This window comes from Myxocyprinus asiaticus, chromosome 2 (genome assembly GCF_019703515.2).
Source record: "Myxocyprinus asiaticus isolate MX2 ecotype Aquarium Trade chromosome 2, UBuf_Myxa_2, whole genome shotgun sequence".
NCBI lineage: Eukaryota > Metazoa > Chordata > Actinopteri > Cypriniformes > Catostomidae > Myxocyprinus > Myxocyprinus asiaticus.
This window is the reverse complement of record NC_059345.1, coordinates 14,323,685-14,337,796: the sequence shown is the minus strand read 5'-3', so window position 1 is coordinate 14,337,796 and position 14,112 is coordinate 14,323,685. Positions and strand designations below refer to the sequence as shown.

At 39.8% G+C, this 14,112-nt stretch overlaps 1 protein-coding gene across 1 annotated transcript; it reads left to right on the top strand.

The window, feature by feature from the left end:
- The first annotated feature begins 9,084 nt into the window (after positions 1 to 9,084).
- LOC127450878 (RNA-binding protein MEX3B-like) lies at positions 9,085 to 13,173 on the top strand. The gene is made up of 2 exons (XM_051715323.1): positions 9,085 to 9,643; positions 10,438 to 13,173. Exons 1-2 carry the CDS (start codon positions 9,412 to 9,414, stop codon positions 11,832 to 11,834), a joined length of 1,629 nt encoding a protein of 542 aa, XP_051571283.1. The 5' UTR covers positions 9,085 to 9,411; the 3' UTR covers positions 11,835 to 13,173.
- Positions 13,174 to 14,112: the final 939 nt, after the last annotated feature.

Below are 14,112 nucleotides of genomic sequence, written 5' to 3'. Positions count from 1 at the left end.
TTTAAAAGGAAAGTTGACACTTCCAAACAAAGCTAGCAGCATGAACTTTTGCCAACTGACTCAAATTACTGTTTCCAAAATGTGACTACCAGGTTTTTTCCCAAATCAATGGTGAAAATATACCAAGATGATTTAAAAAAATAAAAATATACAAATGATTTGTGAATTGACCCTGAGGTGTGACACAAAAGGAGACATTTAGCAGAATATCTGATCTGCTCTCTTCTGTACAATGAAAGTCTATAGGGCTTCACTAATTCTGAGTTCTGTGTGGTGTGCCCTATTTAAATCGAGATCTCAGATCTTTCTCTACCTGTCAAACAGATGGTGTGCTTGTCTGTGAAGGATATTGTCTGCATGCCATTTGTCCCCAGCTGCCTTACAGTGAGTGATGATGATTGTTACATTACTTCCTATTTCATTTTAAGAGATGACTCGGGCTACAGTAGTGGTCCTTGTATAGTTGGTATAACATCAACTGAAAAAGTCTTGCAGAGTAAATTAGCAGTGCAAGTGTGTCAGAGTTGTTTGAACTTTAGTGGAATCCCCTTGTTCCTCCTGTTGTTTGGGGCTGAGTGGGTGCCTTGTGTCGCCAATCCCATCTCATTCTGGGCGCTGGAAGTTGGCACGGTTTGCATCTTACCCAGTGACCCCCCTGCAAAAGCAGCACAGCTTCCCTTTGGTCATTAGTAGCACAATTAACCAGCATGCTACTGGGTATGGTCACTAGACCGGCCTATTTCTCATTTCCATCTACTAATTTGTCCGTTGTCGAACTTATTGTCACTGTATTAATTGCCACCACCTTTTCTTTGCCAGAATAATGATTTTCCAACAAAGTTGTACACTCACTGAGCACTTTATTAAGAATAAATGTACACCTACTTATTCATGCAATTATCTAATCAGCCAATCGTGTGGCAGCAGTGCAATGCATAAAATCATGCAGATCCATGTCAGGTGCTCCAGTTAATGTTCACATCAACCATCAGAATAAGGATAAAATGTGATCTCAGTGATTTTGACCATTGCATGATTGTTGGTGCCAGATGGGCTGGTTTGAGTATTTCTGTAACTGCTGATCTCCTGGGATTTTCACGCACAACAGTCTCTAGAGTTTACTCAGAATGGTGCCAAAAACAAAAAATATGTAGTGAGTGGCAGTTCTGTGGACGGAAATGCCTTGATGATGAGTGAGGCCAGCGGAGAATGGCCAGACTGGTTCGAGCTGACAGAAAGGCTACGGTAACTCAGATAACCACTCTGTACAATTGTGGTTTGCAGAATGGTATCTCAGAATGCACAACATGTCGAACCTTGAGGCAGATGGGCTACAACAGCAGAAGACCACGTCGGGCACTTCATTAGGGCCATAGTGTTCCTAATAAAGTGCTCAGTGAGCGTATATGATAACTTAATGCGAACTATAAATAAAGAATAATTTTTACAGCATTTCTTAATATTGGTTAATAATATACTTAACTGTTGTTGTTTGTTAATTATGCACCCAAAAATGATAATTCTCTCATTATTTACTCACCCTCATGCTGTCTTAAACTTGTCTGGCTTTTGTTCTTCTGCGGAACACAAACAAGATATTTTGAAGGATGTATGATGTGTTTTTTTTTCCCCATACAATGTAAGTCAATGGGGTCTAAAACTTTCAAGCTCCAAAAAGAACAAAAAGGCAGCATAAAAGTAATCCATATGAATGTGTCTTCCGAACATGGGTGGGAAACAGACCAAAATTTAAGGTCTTGTTTACTATCAATCTTGACATCCATGGCGCGTTCATGAGAGAAACCCGTTCAGACACTTCCATACGCTTGACACATGTGCAGAGTGCTGTAAATGCACAGAAAAACAGCATACATCCTTCAAAATATCTTTGTTTGCAGAAGAAAGTCATTTGTCAACAAGTTGGGTATGCCATGCGTAAATGATGAGAGAATTATCATTTTTGGGTAACCATCTCTAGATTAATAAACTCTGTAAAAGTATTGTTCATTGTTAGTTCGTGTCAACAATTGTGTTAACTAATGTTAACATATACAACCTTATTGCAAAGTGTTACTCAGGGCAAGATAAAGACTAGTGCCCCTGAGCATAAACACATATCATGTCATACAAATGTCAACAAGATCTGCAGTATCGCACTGCCAAGTTCCCAGAGTAGCCAAAGTTGTATAGAAAATTCTGTCATCATTTACTCACCTTCACTCCAAACTTCAAATAACTCATGTGATATATTCCATGTCTTCGAAATTCATACGATAGTTGTGATGTTAGCCACTGACTGTGTCTTATGTGGCATAAAGTGTTCTTCCTGCAGGGGGCGCTTGACGGCTCAGAAAACCAAATCTCCCTTTATCCACATTTAAATCTCAGAACATCTTATATCTCACTGGAGACGTTTTTACACTGGATAGTAATTTTTGCTAAGTTATAAAAAAAATTATAATTGCAAGGATTCATACATGTGAATGGAAATCCGCCTCAGCAGTAGGCTATCTATAAAAGCATTTAAATCCTCAACCATTTATAAAAAATTTGATTATAACGTACCATGTGACAGCGGCATCAATGCTCTGTTTCAGTAGCGGTCCAGACCACTGGACAATAATTTACACCTGATTACTGATACTGAAAAACTTAACCATTGAAATAAAAAACAGACCTAAGACAAATTTTTGAAATGCTGTCGCATGGTGCCCCTCTGGATGTGGTCCCCCTGGGCACATGCCCAATTGCCCATATGGTTAATCTGGCCCTGGTGTTACTGATGATGCTTATGCAAAATGCCCAAAACTGATGCAGCGCCAGTATGGCAAAGGTTCTTTCACGGATCCAGACAGCTAAATATTCATGAGCCAGCACTTTTTGCACTTATTGTGTATTATTTAAGCGATAGGCTTGGGCTTCCCCATGCTCACTGTCTGACATGCTGAGAATAGTCAGAGAGGGTTATTCAGCACGTCAAGGGTTCTTCAGCAGCACTGAAGGCGAGGCTGATTACAGGAGGGGCCGAGTACGGAGGCAGAATGGATTAGGAGGGCCTGGGCGGGATGGGAGGGAGTGGTGCATTGTGGGACAGCGGCCCCAGCTGTCCTGCCGCTGCGCTCTGCTCTGCTGCATGCTTCTTCTCCAGGCGTCTGGCAGGCAGCCAATAGAAGGAGGAGGATCAGTGGCACTCGAGTTCAGTGTGTCAGTGCGGGTAGCAGTCTGCGAAGGGATGGGCCAATGCACACACACACACACTGCACCACTGCAGCACTGGCCTACTTTACCTTTTCACCTATGCAACCGCATGCAGGCATGATTAACTGTGATTAACTGATGTGCATTTGAACAAATTGTTTTCGAATTGAATTCTTCACAGAAATGGATGCTAATGGGTCAACTGCAACCCTGTTTGCGTAATAAGATCTAGGCATAACAGTAGAAGCTGTCTATGAGGGGTTTTACTGCAGTCATAATCTGCAGTGATGTGGAGCAATAAAAAGCATATTTATTTACTGTACACTGTCATGTGTCTGCATTCACTGCACTCATCAGTGCAGACAAAGAAAGAGAGAAAGGTGGGGTTTACTGGATATAGACCTCAATTAGTCCAGCATCAGTATTCATATAATAAAAAAATGCATACTCTTACCATTGCGTATCAAGTGAATTAATGGAATTGAATGTGGTGTAAGTGCAATATACCTGCAAAAAACAAAACGAAAAAACAGCATAGCTGGCCACCAGCATTTTGAATGCTGAGCCTCAACATGGGATGTTGGTGTGCTGGTGCTCCAACAAGGCTTTTTACCTAATTTAACTAGCAAGACTTCCTTCGTTAACCAGCATTGCCAGAAAAAACTCAATTGTTGAACAAGTTTTGCTGGTAAAAAATATGGCAATGCTTGTCCACCAGCTAGACCAGCACCAAACCATCACTAACCTGCATAAACCAGCCAAGACCAGTAAGGGAACTGCACACTGGTAAAGCTGGTCTTTTCAGCAGGACCATTCCCAAAACAAAAAACACACACAAAGATCTCTTGGAGAAAATAGATGATCTCAGAATGTCATTTTCAGCATTTCCTGTGACCTCTCTTCTCTGGTACTACTCTAATTTCTGTCCATGCCATCCCTCCCTCCCTCTCTTTGTTCCTGTCTTTTTTTTCCCACCCAGACAGCAGGGACTGGTGGCTAGCTTAATAGCTAGCTGATGGCAGCGCTGCACTCAGACAGGTCTGGGTCATGCCAAGCTAAGTAGCTCTTCCTCTCATTAAAGAGCAGCCAGGTAATCGCAGCTAAGCAGCTGGTTAACTCCTAATGCAAAATAGCAAAAATCAAATGCGTTAAAGCGGCCTTTTCATGTTGACAAAGGTGGATATGCGTAAAAACAAAGTTCTGTGGATTATGTTGTTTTCATGGTAGACATCTGTGTTTTGCTCATTTGTGCTGTTCCAAGATCACCCAGAGTATTTGCAGCCTTAAATACACTGATGCAACCCAAACAAAATCCTTAGAAGGAAAACAGGCTATACTTTGAATAGCAAACTGGAAAATCATAATTAATCCAGACATTTCACCCAGAAAATTTTATCACTCAGAAGTTACTCTTTCATTGCTCAAAAGACTTGGATTTCTTAGCTCTATTTCCTTTAAGTATCACCTTTGTCTCAGATGATTCTCCTAAAATTCCTTAGGAGTAATATGTGGATAGCATAGCTCAGATAATATGATGCAAAGTATTTGAGTTGACACTGAGATCTGTGACTTCTGATTGCAGACTTTGGGAAAGATGTGCACAATTTGAGACTTTGTTGAGATCTCTTCTGAAACTCTATAGGATACACTTTTGAAATTACAGATATGTTTTTCTTGGAAGAACAATTTGACAAAAATCTTCACATGCTCTCCATTTAATCCCACTGCTGCCTAGGAGAAACAATTGAGATATTAATGAGATCTTATTTCTGTTTTTCTTTCCTACTGCATGCAGAAGCTTCAAAGGCATTTTTATGTCCAATATGGAATTTGTTTTAGCATGGAAATGGAAAAGTGGCTGTATTATATTTTACCTTTAGCTAAGAAAGAACAAAGTTTGTACCTTGTGTGTGAAATGTTCATGCCCAATTCAATTGACTTTTTGGGGAGTACAAAAATTGCCTTAGGAGAATTTGGGGATATATAAAAACTAAAGCTATCTCTGGATACAGTGATGTCATTTTATAAACATAGAGAGGAACCATCACATCTTTTGTTTAATACGTTTCTTATTTCTCTGGATGCTGTGTGAGCTGTCATAAAGAGAGCTTAACAGGAAAAAGATGTCCTTGTAAAAGTTGTGTCATGACAATGATCTTTTCATCTGTCACTCCATCTGGGCAGCAGAGCAGACATCGATCATATCCACTTTTGAAACAGATCTGGAAAGAAATGCGAAGTGGTGGTTTTTAAACAGATTATTTGACTGCTGAAGCTCTGGACTGTTGGCTCTGAATATGTGTGTGTGTGTATGTGTATGTAAAAAGAAATTAAGCCAGTACGTACATAGGCTGCTCCACAGTCTTTGTTCTCCTGAGTCTGAAAGCGATCGATCGACATTGGTCATGCGATGTGAGGAGTGGTCAACTTTATCCTACTGTGTGTGAGAGTCCAGTTTTAAATAGACAGACAAAATGATCATGCATTTTAATACTAAATAGTGGTTAAATATAAATGTATATACTATCTCTTTTTAATTTATTTATTTTTGCTTATTGAATTTTAACCCTTTGATGATGCATAACGTCCAATACAGTGGCCATTTTTAACCATTCAGGGTGTGATGATACATCCAAACTGCCATGGGTGATTACCTTTGATCCTTACCCCTAATTCTATTTGACTGTTCTCTTATATGTTTTTTTATTTATGACAATGTAAATTTTAATGTAAATGGCTGCCGAAAATTGTAATATATTAAATACATTAATGTCCCTAATTTACTATTGTCTTCTATAAGATTTATTTTTCCTTTTGTAATTTAACAATTCATGCATAAGGGTTAATTTCACAATATAGTAAGGAGCAAGGTCTGTAACTATACAAATCACAAATCAAAGTGACTTATGTAGCTAAAAAGCATAGAAATAAGGCATACATGTGGCCTCTGCAAAATTCCCCTGTCCACATGTTTCTCAACGCCCCTTTTGAGCTTAGATTTTGAGCTAGCTAGTACTCAACTTAAAAAAATAAATAAATAAAAAATAATAGTAAAAAGGGTGAATATTAACAAAACAACAACAACAAAAAGCCCCATGCTCACATTCTCAGGTTTGGGGGCAGTTATTATTAGCATACCTATTGTTCCTGAGGAGTGAGGTGACAAAGACAGTGCTTCTCGTTTCAATGCCTCTGAATTGGTTTGAAATTTTCTTTGTGCAGAGAGAAGCAGCTCTCCCTGCCCCCATCCCAGTCTTCCCGCTCTGGCCACAAAAAGTGCATTTGCTTGTAGATGCGTTGGGATCCATTGGGAGATCACCATTAAGCACTTCTATCATGCTCTTTAACATAGTGGCCAATGGCAGAGTGCTTGAATGTATTGTTATAATAGCTAACCGGCCATTAACGGCATCTATGGCAATATTTGTGGATGGGATGGGCGTATTGATTAGAAATCTACTCATACTTATCTGTAGACAACATGATATTGAACTGTGAAGCTAATGCTTGTTTGTTTGGGTATTGATACTGAGTACTTTTGTTAAAATTACATTTGAAAATAGATGATTATGAAGCTTGCTTTATTTCGCATTGATTTTCGAGACACAACAAAACATTTACATTTAGTCATTAAGCAGACGCTTTTATCCAAAGCAACTTACAAATGAGGAACATAGCAAGCAATTTGTCATGCAAACGTCAACAATATCTGCAGTATATCGCACTTACAAGTTCTCAGAGCTGGAGTAGTATAGAAGCTAGCACAGAAGAAAGAGACAGACAAGGAAAGTTTTATTTTTTATTTTTTATTATTGAATAGTAAATGCATGCAAATAATGTGCCACAAGACAGTGGCGGATTTAGGCATGGGCGACATGGGCAGCCAACGAGGCACCCACACAGAAAAGTGGGTGCCCTGAACCAGCCATCTAATTTCCAAAATGGGCTTTCGCCCAGGGTGCCATACAAGTTAGAACCACTACTGCCACAAGATAAAGCTTTACATAACAATTAAGACAATCTGTTAATTTCTCAGCTCAAAAAAAAAAAAAAAAAAAAAAAAAAAAAAAAAAGGAGCCTGTAATAAACTGAAACATTTTGAGTCCACTTTATTTTGTATTTTATTTTTAAATATATTTGAATATGTTTGGCCAGCTATTACTGATCGAGGTGTAAACACTATCTCAAGGAAATGAAACATTTTAACACAATTACCTACCATTTATTTGAAAGTTGCTCTATGAGAGGGGAGGAGAGGCTTGTGTCATTTGGACAGGGAATTTGTGTCTTTTGAATAAATGCATAAAATTATACAAATCTTGTGGTTCATTTAATGAGCGTGCTGTAACCGAAATGTAAATGAATGCTAAACGCCTTCCAGAGAGAGAGAGAGAGAGAGAGAGAGAGAGAGAGAGAGAGAGAGAGAGAGAGAGAGAGAGAGCGAGAGAGAGAGAGTGCAGAGGACAAAGAGAGAGTGCATGTATTGGCATGTTCATTGTGGCTTATGAACTACACATGTAAAGGTAACTTACACTGGATAAATATTATAAATAAAAATGATTATTATGCAGACTGTAAGTTAGTGGTAAGATATGTGAATTTCAGTGGCTGATGCCGATAAAATGCAGATATAGGGGAGACCGGGGCTAGTTTTCACATGGGGAAAGGCTATATCTCAGTAACTATAAGGTTTTTAGTCAAAAGTCTAGGTAGAAATTATTATTTTTTGTCTTGTATTGGTTTTACACCTAGTTCGTAACCCTCTCAAATTAGATTTTGTTGTTGTTGTTGTTGTTGCAAATTCTGTCCTCCAAACAACATTTTCAATTTCATCATATTTTTGCTATAGCTATGAAACTATATATTTCATATGAACATTGGCATTGGGGAGTGGACACATATAGTGTATTTGTCACGTATAGTGTGACTACTGGGGCATGTTGTTGCAAAAGGTCAACGTGTGTTCAATGGACTGTATCTTTATTGCTGGGCAATAATATTGGAAATTTTCAATATCTTATTTGTAGCCAAGGCTATGGAGAAATTGACTAAAAAACATACCTGAGAAATATTCACTGGAAAAAAGTGTGAAAACTAGCCGTGGTTTCCGCTATATAAATAAACCTAATACAATTACTGTATATTAAGTCAGTTGTATTAAATACAGTTTAATTTAATAATAATAATAATAATAAAAAAAAAAAAACTCACACAATATTTACTATGTGTAATGTTTCTAGTACAATGTACTAGAAAATGTATTATTATTGGGAATGAAAATAAAGTCAAAGGTGGAAAAATAATATAAGGCTTAAAAGTGTAAACCTAATGCAGAAAATCTGGGCAGTATATTTGAATGTTATACACTATACAAAGCTGCCCAAATATGTGGCGACCTGTATTATGAATTTCGAATGACCTTAAAGTGTGGTCATTTAAATTACTTTGGAAACTTGCTCACTTGCAAAAGTGCAATGCAAAAAATCAAAGTGACTTATAGCCACAAAGACCTCAGAGAGAGCACAGTGTGATGGCAAACAATAAACTCAACAATAGGCATAGTTACATAAATCAACAACTCTGTATTAAATATGTTTTACCTACACTGTTGGCTGATATATCATAAAAATAAAATAAATTATAAACAATAACTTTAATTCACATAAAATGTCTTATGTTGCTTTTTAATGAGACCACAAAAGAAGAGGGCGGGCCGCTGAAAGCTTTGGCTGAAACCGGTCTCCTCCCCTTCTATCCAGGATCCGTCCAATCAGCGCGGCGTATGCAAATTTCAACCCAGAGCCGCACCGTCCCTGCCCCGACCGACCGAGGGTGACGTCATGCGCACATATTCCTCGGTAGTGCCGTGTCTGGCTGCAGCGAGTCAGACAGCAAACAGAAAAGAGCTGAGTGAGTGAGTGAGTGCATGAGCTGCTTGCAAGGGAGGGGTGCGCACTCGAAGGGAATATATCGCCACCGCCGGCATTTCAATAACTCCAGTCTGCGGGAATAAAGCTCGTTCCGTCCGTGCGGGACGACACATTCGGGATTGCAGTGATTTATTATTATATCTTTTTTTATTATTATTCTGGCCATAAGAAAAAAGAAAGGCAATCATTTTGCACCAGTGTGGCTTTTAAAACAAACCCTCCCCTGCTCAATCCTACCCTCCTTCCGTAAGTTTTCCCTTCTTTGTTTCGTGATCTATCCAAGATGCCTAGTTCGCTGTTCGCCGACATGGAGCGGAGCGGCAGCGGCGGCCAGGGGGACGCCCTGGACGACCAAAGAGCCTTACAGATCGCGCTGGACCAGCTCTCCCTGCTCGGTCTGGATAATGATGAAAATGCCCTGTATGACAACGAGCCAAGGAAAAAGAGCGTCAACATGACGGAATGCGTTCCCGTGCCCAGCTCCGAGCATGTTGCCGAAATTGTCGGCAGGCAAGGTATTATTTAATCTTGAACTGAAATAATAATGACCAAAGTGTGTAGCTTTGTATGTGTGCTGCTTTAGCCATACCTGATGTTATAATGTACAAACACGCACGTATTGGCAGCGCACACAGGCAATGTAGGTTAAAGCCCATTTTCGACTGCACTGGCTTATGTCTGACAAAACAAAAGCAAGGAAGTAGTACAGCACTTACAAATCACAAGATTTATTATATCATCATATGATATATATATATATATATATATATATATATATATATATATATATATATATATATACAACATTCCCATGTATTTATTATGCAGGGCCGTTTCCTTTATGCAGTGCGTGTTTCTTTGTCTATATGGGCTTTGTTTACACTCCCCATTCCCTATATGTCGGGAATATACTTTGTTAACCAATAAACAGTAACCATTATTACCTACATTTAGAAGAAACGTGCGATAGGTTATTTGGGGTTAAGTTGTTGAAAGCGTGATGTTGAGTGTATTGGGTCAAACTCATATTTTGCTACGGAAAATCCTGAATTCAATGTGCGTTTTTTACTTGTGCTATTTTTGACCCTGTTTGTCAAGTAGCCGAGCATGTGGGTTGAATTTATGCCGCACCAAAAAGAAAAAAGAGTCAGTTGTTGTCCCCTGGACTATGTGCTCGCACTTGCCTCATAAGCATCCATCTGCTTGTAGATGAACGCATGCCAGCATCGTAGAGGAACATGATTTTGTTATTCAGATTCTAGCTTCTGTATATTTTTGTCTTATAATTTTGTTTCCCTCGCAATTGTAGGTTGCAAAATTAAAGCCCTGCGAGCAAAGACCAATACGTATATCAAGACTCCGGTGAGGGGAGAGGAGCCGGTCTTTGTTGTGACAGGCAGGCGAGAGGATGTAGCCATGGCTAGGAGGGAGATCATCTCAGCGGCTGAGCACTTCTCCATGATCAGAGCATCGCGGAACAAAAACAGCACCCTGAACGGGAGCGCAGCGGTGCCTGGTCCACCCAATCTCCCTGGTCAGACCACCATTCAGGTGCGGGTGCCTTATCGGGTGGTCGGTCTGGTGGTCGGACCCAAGGGGGCCACCATCAAGCGTATCCAGCAGCAGACGCACACTTACATAGTCACGCCTAGCCGGGACAAAGAGCCAGTATTTGAGGTGACGGGAATGCCCGAGAATGTGGACCGGGCTAGAGAGGAGATCGAAGCACACATCGCCATGCGCACAGGCGGCCTCATTGAATTAACAGACGAGAATGACTTCCACGCCAACGGCACAGATGTGGGTTTTGACCTGCATGGAAACGCCAGTCTGTGGAGCAAGACCAACTCCAGTGTCACACCCACCTCTGGTCGCAAGCCTTTCTCCAACTACCGCAATGACAGCTCCAGCTCTCTGGGGAGTGCCTCCACTGATTCTTACTTCGGCAACAACAGCAGTTCCAGGCTGGCTGATTACAGTCCTCCAAGCCCCGCCCTCAGCTACACTGCCTCCAGCAATGGCAACAACAACAATAACAACATCAACCTGAACGGCAACGCCAATGGATTTGTCTACAGCAGCGAGGTCATCTCGCCTGATTGCACTGATCTGACCTTTGAGTCCTCTCCAGGATTTGACCCCACCCCTACACCGCCGGGCCTGTTGTGGTCACAGTACGAGCGTGGTGTAAACGCCACTAACAGTACCACCACGACCTCCTCAGCCATTTTTCCTGCCAATGCTTCCACTAATGCCAATGGGCTGATGGCCAACCAGCGGAGGACCAACGGGGTGGGATGCACAAGTCATCCCAGGCTGTCCCCGCCCCTGCAGCAGGCCAACGGCGCCTTGGAACATCCACTGGCGCGTAGGGTGCGCAGCGACCCAGGTGGGGGCACCCTCAGCTTCCCAGGCTACTCCACCAACGGACTGTCCAAGGGCATTGCGGCGCTTTCAGGATCTCACCATCCACACTCTGACTCATCCATCTCCTCATCCTCATCCTCTTCCTCCTCCTCCGGGACGAGCCGCAAGGGTAGCCGGGACTGCTCGGTGTGCTTCGAAAGCGAAGTGATCGCAGCCCTGGTGCCATGCGGCCACAACTTGTTCTGCATGGAGTGTGCCAACCGCATCTGCGAAAGAAATGAGCCCAAATGCCCTGTCTGCCATGCTGCAGTTACTCAGGCTATACGTATATTTTCGTAAGGTGACAACACGCCCCCTTGACTACAATAGTAACAAACCATGATGGAACACTCAAAGTCCTCTTATGGCTTTATGAAATCCTAATAACTTTGTTATTATATGTGTATATACATATGTATGTAGAGCTGCAGTATCCAAAAAGGGACACCCATTTCAGGGCTCCGGTGTAATTGTTTATAATGTACTGTAGCTTGGGACAAATATTTTCAACATCTAATGCATGTTTTAAATATTAAAGCCTAGTAATCAATAGTTTTAGCAAACTGTACACAAATGTTAATGAAGTTACAATAAGGACAGTGGTCTTGCCTGAGGTACCTTAGTCAGTTTGTCGACTGTTAGTCTAAATAAGCCTTTTGATTTTGCTGATCGAATGTACTGGTAGCAGTCCTTGAGGTTCTGAAATCTGGACGGCTACTTTGCTGACAGGAACAAAGACTTACAGTGGAAAAGATACTGCAGCTTACGATCAAACTTATTTGATGGAGGGAACAGCAACATATCCTACATATAAATGTATAGATATACAAAAGTTTTAAATATTCATGCCATTAATACAGATTGAAGTATTTTATTCTTTTTTTGACTTGAAAGATTATATTTCGTATTGCAAAGATGTTTACAGATATTTTAATTTAAGTTCAGTGAACTTTTTTGTAGCTGGGTTCAAATATCTTTTTATTTTTTAGTATGGCCTTATGGCAATGAACACTGTATTATTTTAATATCACTCGAAATGTGGATGGCAATTCAGACCACAAAATACGTACTTGCATTAAACAGTATTCTGTTGGGATGGAGGGTTTCTAAGTTCAGCAAAAATGTCTTTTGAATCGGTTTCACCCAGCATATTTTCTATTCAGTAATATAAAGCATATTTTATTCTATATTATTACGAAATGTCGAAATGTATAAAACTTAGTACGTTCAGACAAAAAGGAACCATTTAAGCTTTCTAAAAATTTGTATGAATTAGATTCCAGTGGGTATTACAGAGTTCTGTTCTGTTGCGCCACTATAGGTTTAGGATTTCTATTTTAATACGTTTGTTTACCACTTGTTTATGTATATGTAGGTGAAGTTACTTGAGCGTATATGTACTTTATTGAGCAAAGTTTAAAAACAAAGTATATTTTATTTTATGATAAAAGGCCTTTAACCTCATGGTCAAATACTAATATTATATTTGCTGAAACAAGATTTGAAAGTGTATCAAGAGTTTTATTTTTCTGACATTTAAAGTTCTACATGATAAAGTAAAACTTAAGTAATGGTGCTACTTCATGTTTTTTTTTTTTTTTTTAAGTATTTCTAAATAAGTCCAATAAAATGGTACATGAACGAGGTGTGTTGCTTTGGTTATTATGTAAAATCTGTGCTGTGTTTATGGTTTACATGGTCTTGTGTAAATTCCTTTTTGGTGGAAACTTTCTTGGAAGACTGGTTTTAAGAAAACCCACAGGGCTTGCTTTCATAATGTTGCATCACATGTGTCTCCCAGCAGCCTGGGGCAATGTTGTGTCTGCTTCACAACACATTATCAGCATTGAGATCATACGTGTTCCTTTATTAGAGTGTTAAAAACTAAAACACCAATTATAATAAGGGAACCTCTGAGTGATGGTTCTAAAAACACTACAGTGATGAAATTGATTTAATTTTTTTACATATAAAGATTATGCCATAAATAGGCCATCTGACATGTAAGGCAGACATTCAAGTGTTCAAAATGGATTTTGTTTTGTATGAAACCACAACTTCATGCAATCAGTGTTTCTGTGGTGCACACGTTCAGGTCAGGGGTTATGGACATGTCAGAGCAATTTAGTTGTTAGAGTAATAGCCTATACATCCAGTCCATCTCTATGTTTTGCCTTGTTTTCTAATCCTGGCCTTTATAATGTATTCCTCCCAGAGGCATTTGCAGTGTCATGTGTTTTTTTTTTTTTTTTTTTGTGGAAAGACTGACTTAAAATATTCCCTGGTTCCAGATAATAACTGCAACTGGGCCTTAATGATCAGTTTAAAATGGAAACATCCAAATGCTGGCTTCACAAACCAGCCCTCATAAACCAAACTATTAGAAAACAATTCCAGTGCTCACAAAAAAAGAGCTGACAAGTGTGAGACCTAAATTCAGAACACATGCCCTTTGTTGGATTCACAGTTTGACTTCTTAAATACAGGAAGCAAATATTTTGTCAGGCCCGCCTAATTTAAAGACAGGTCTTAGTGTGGGTATGTTTTTGTGGTATGTATAAATTATTCATCATTCCAC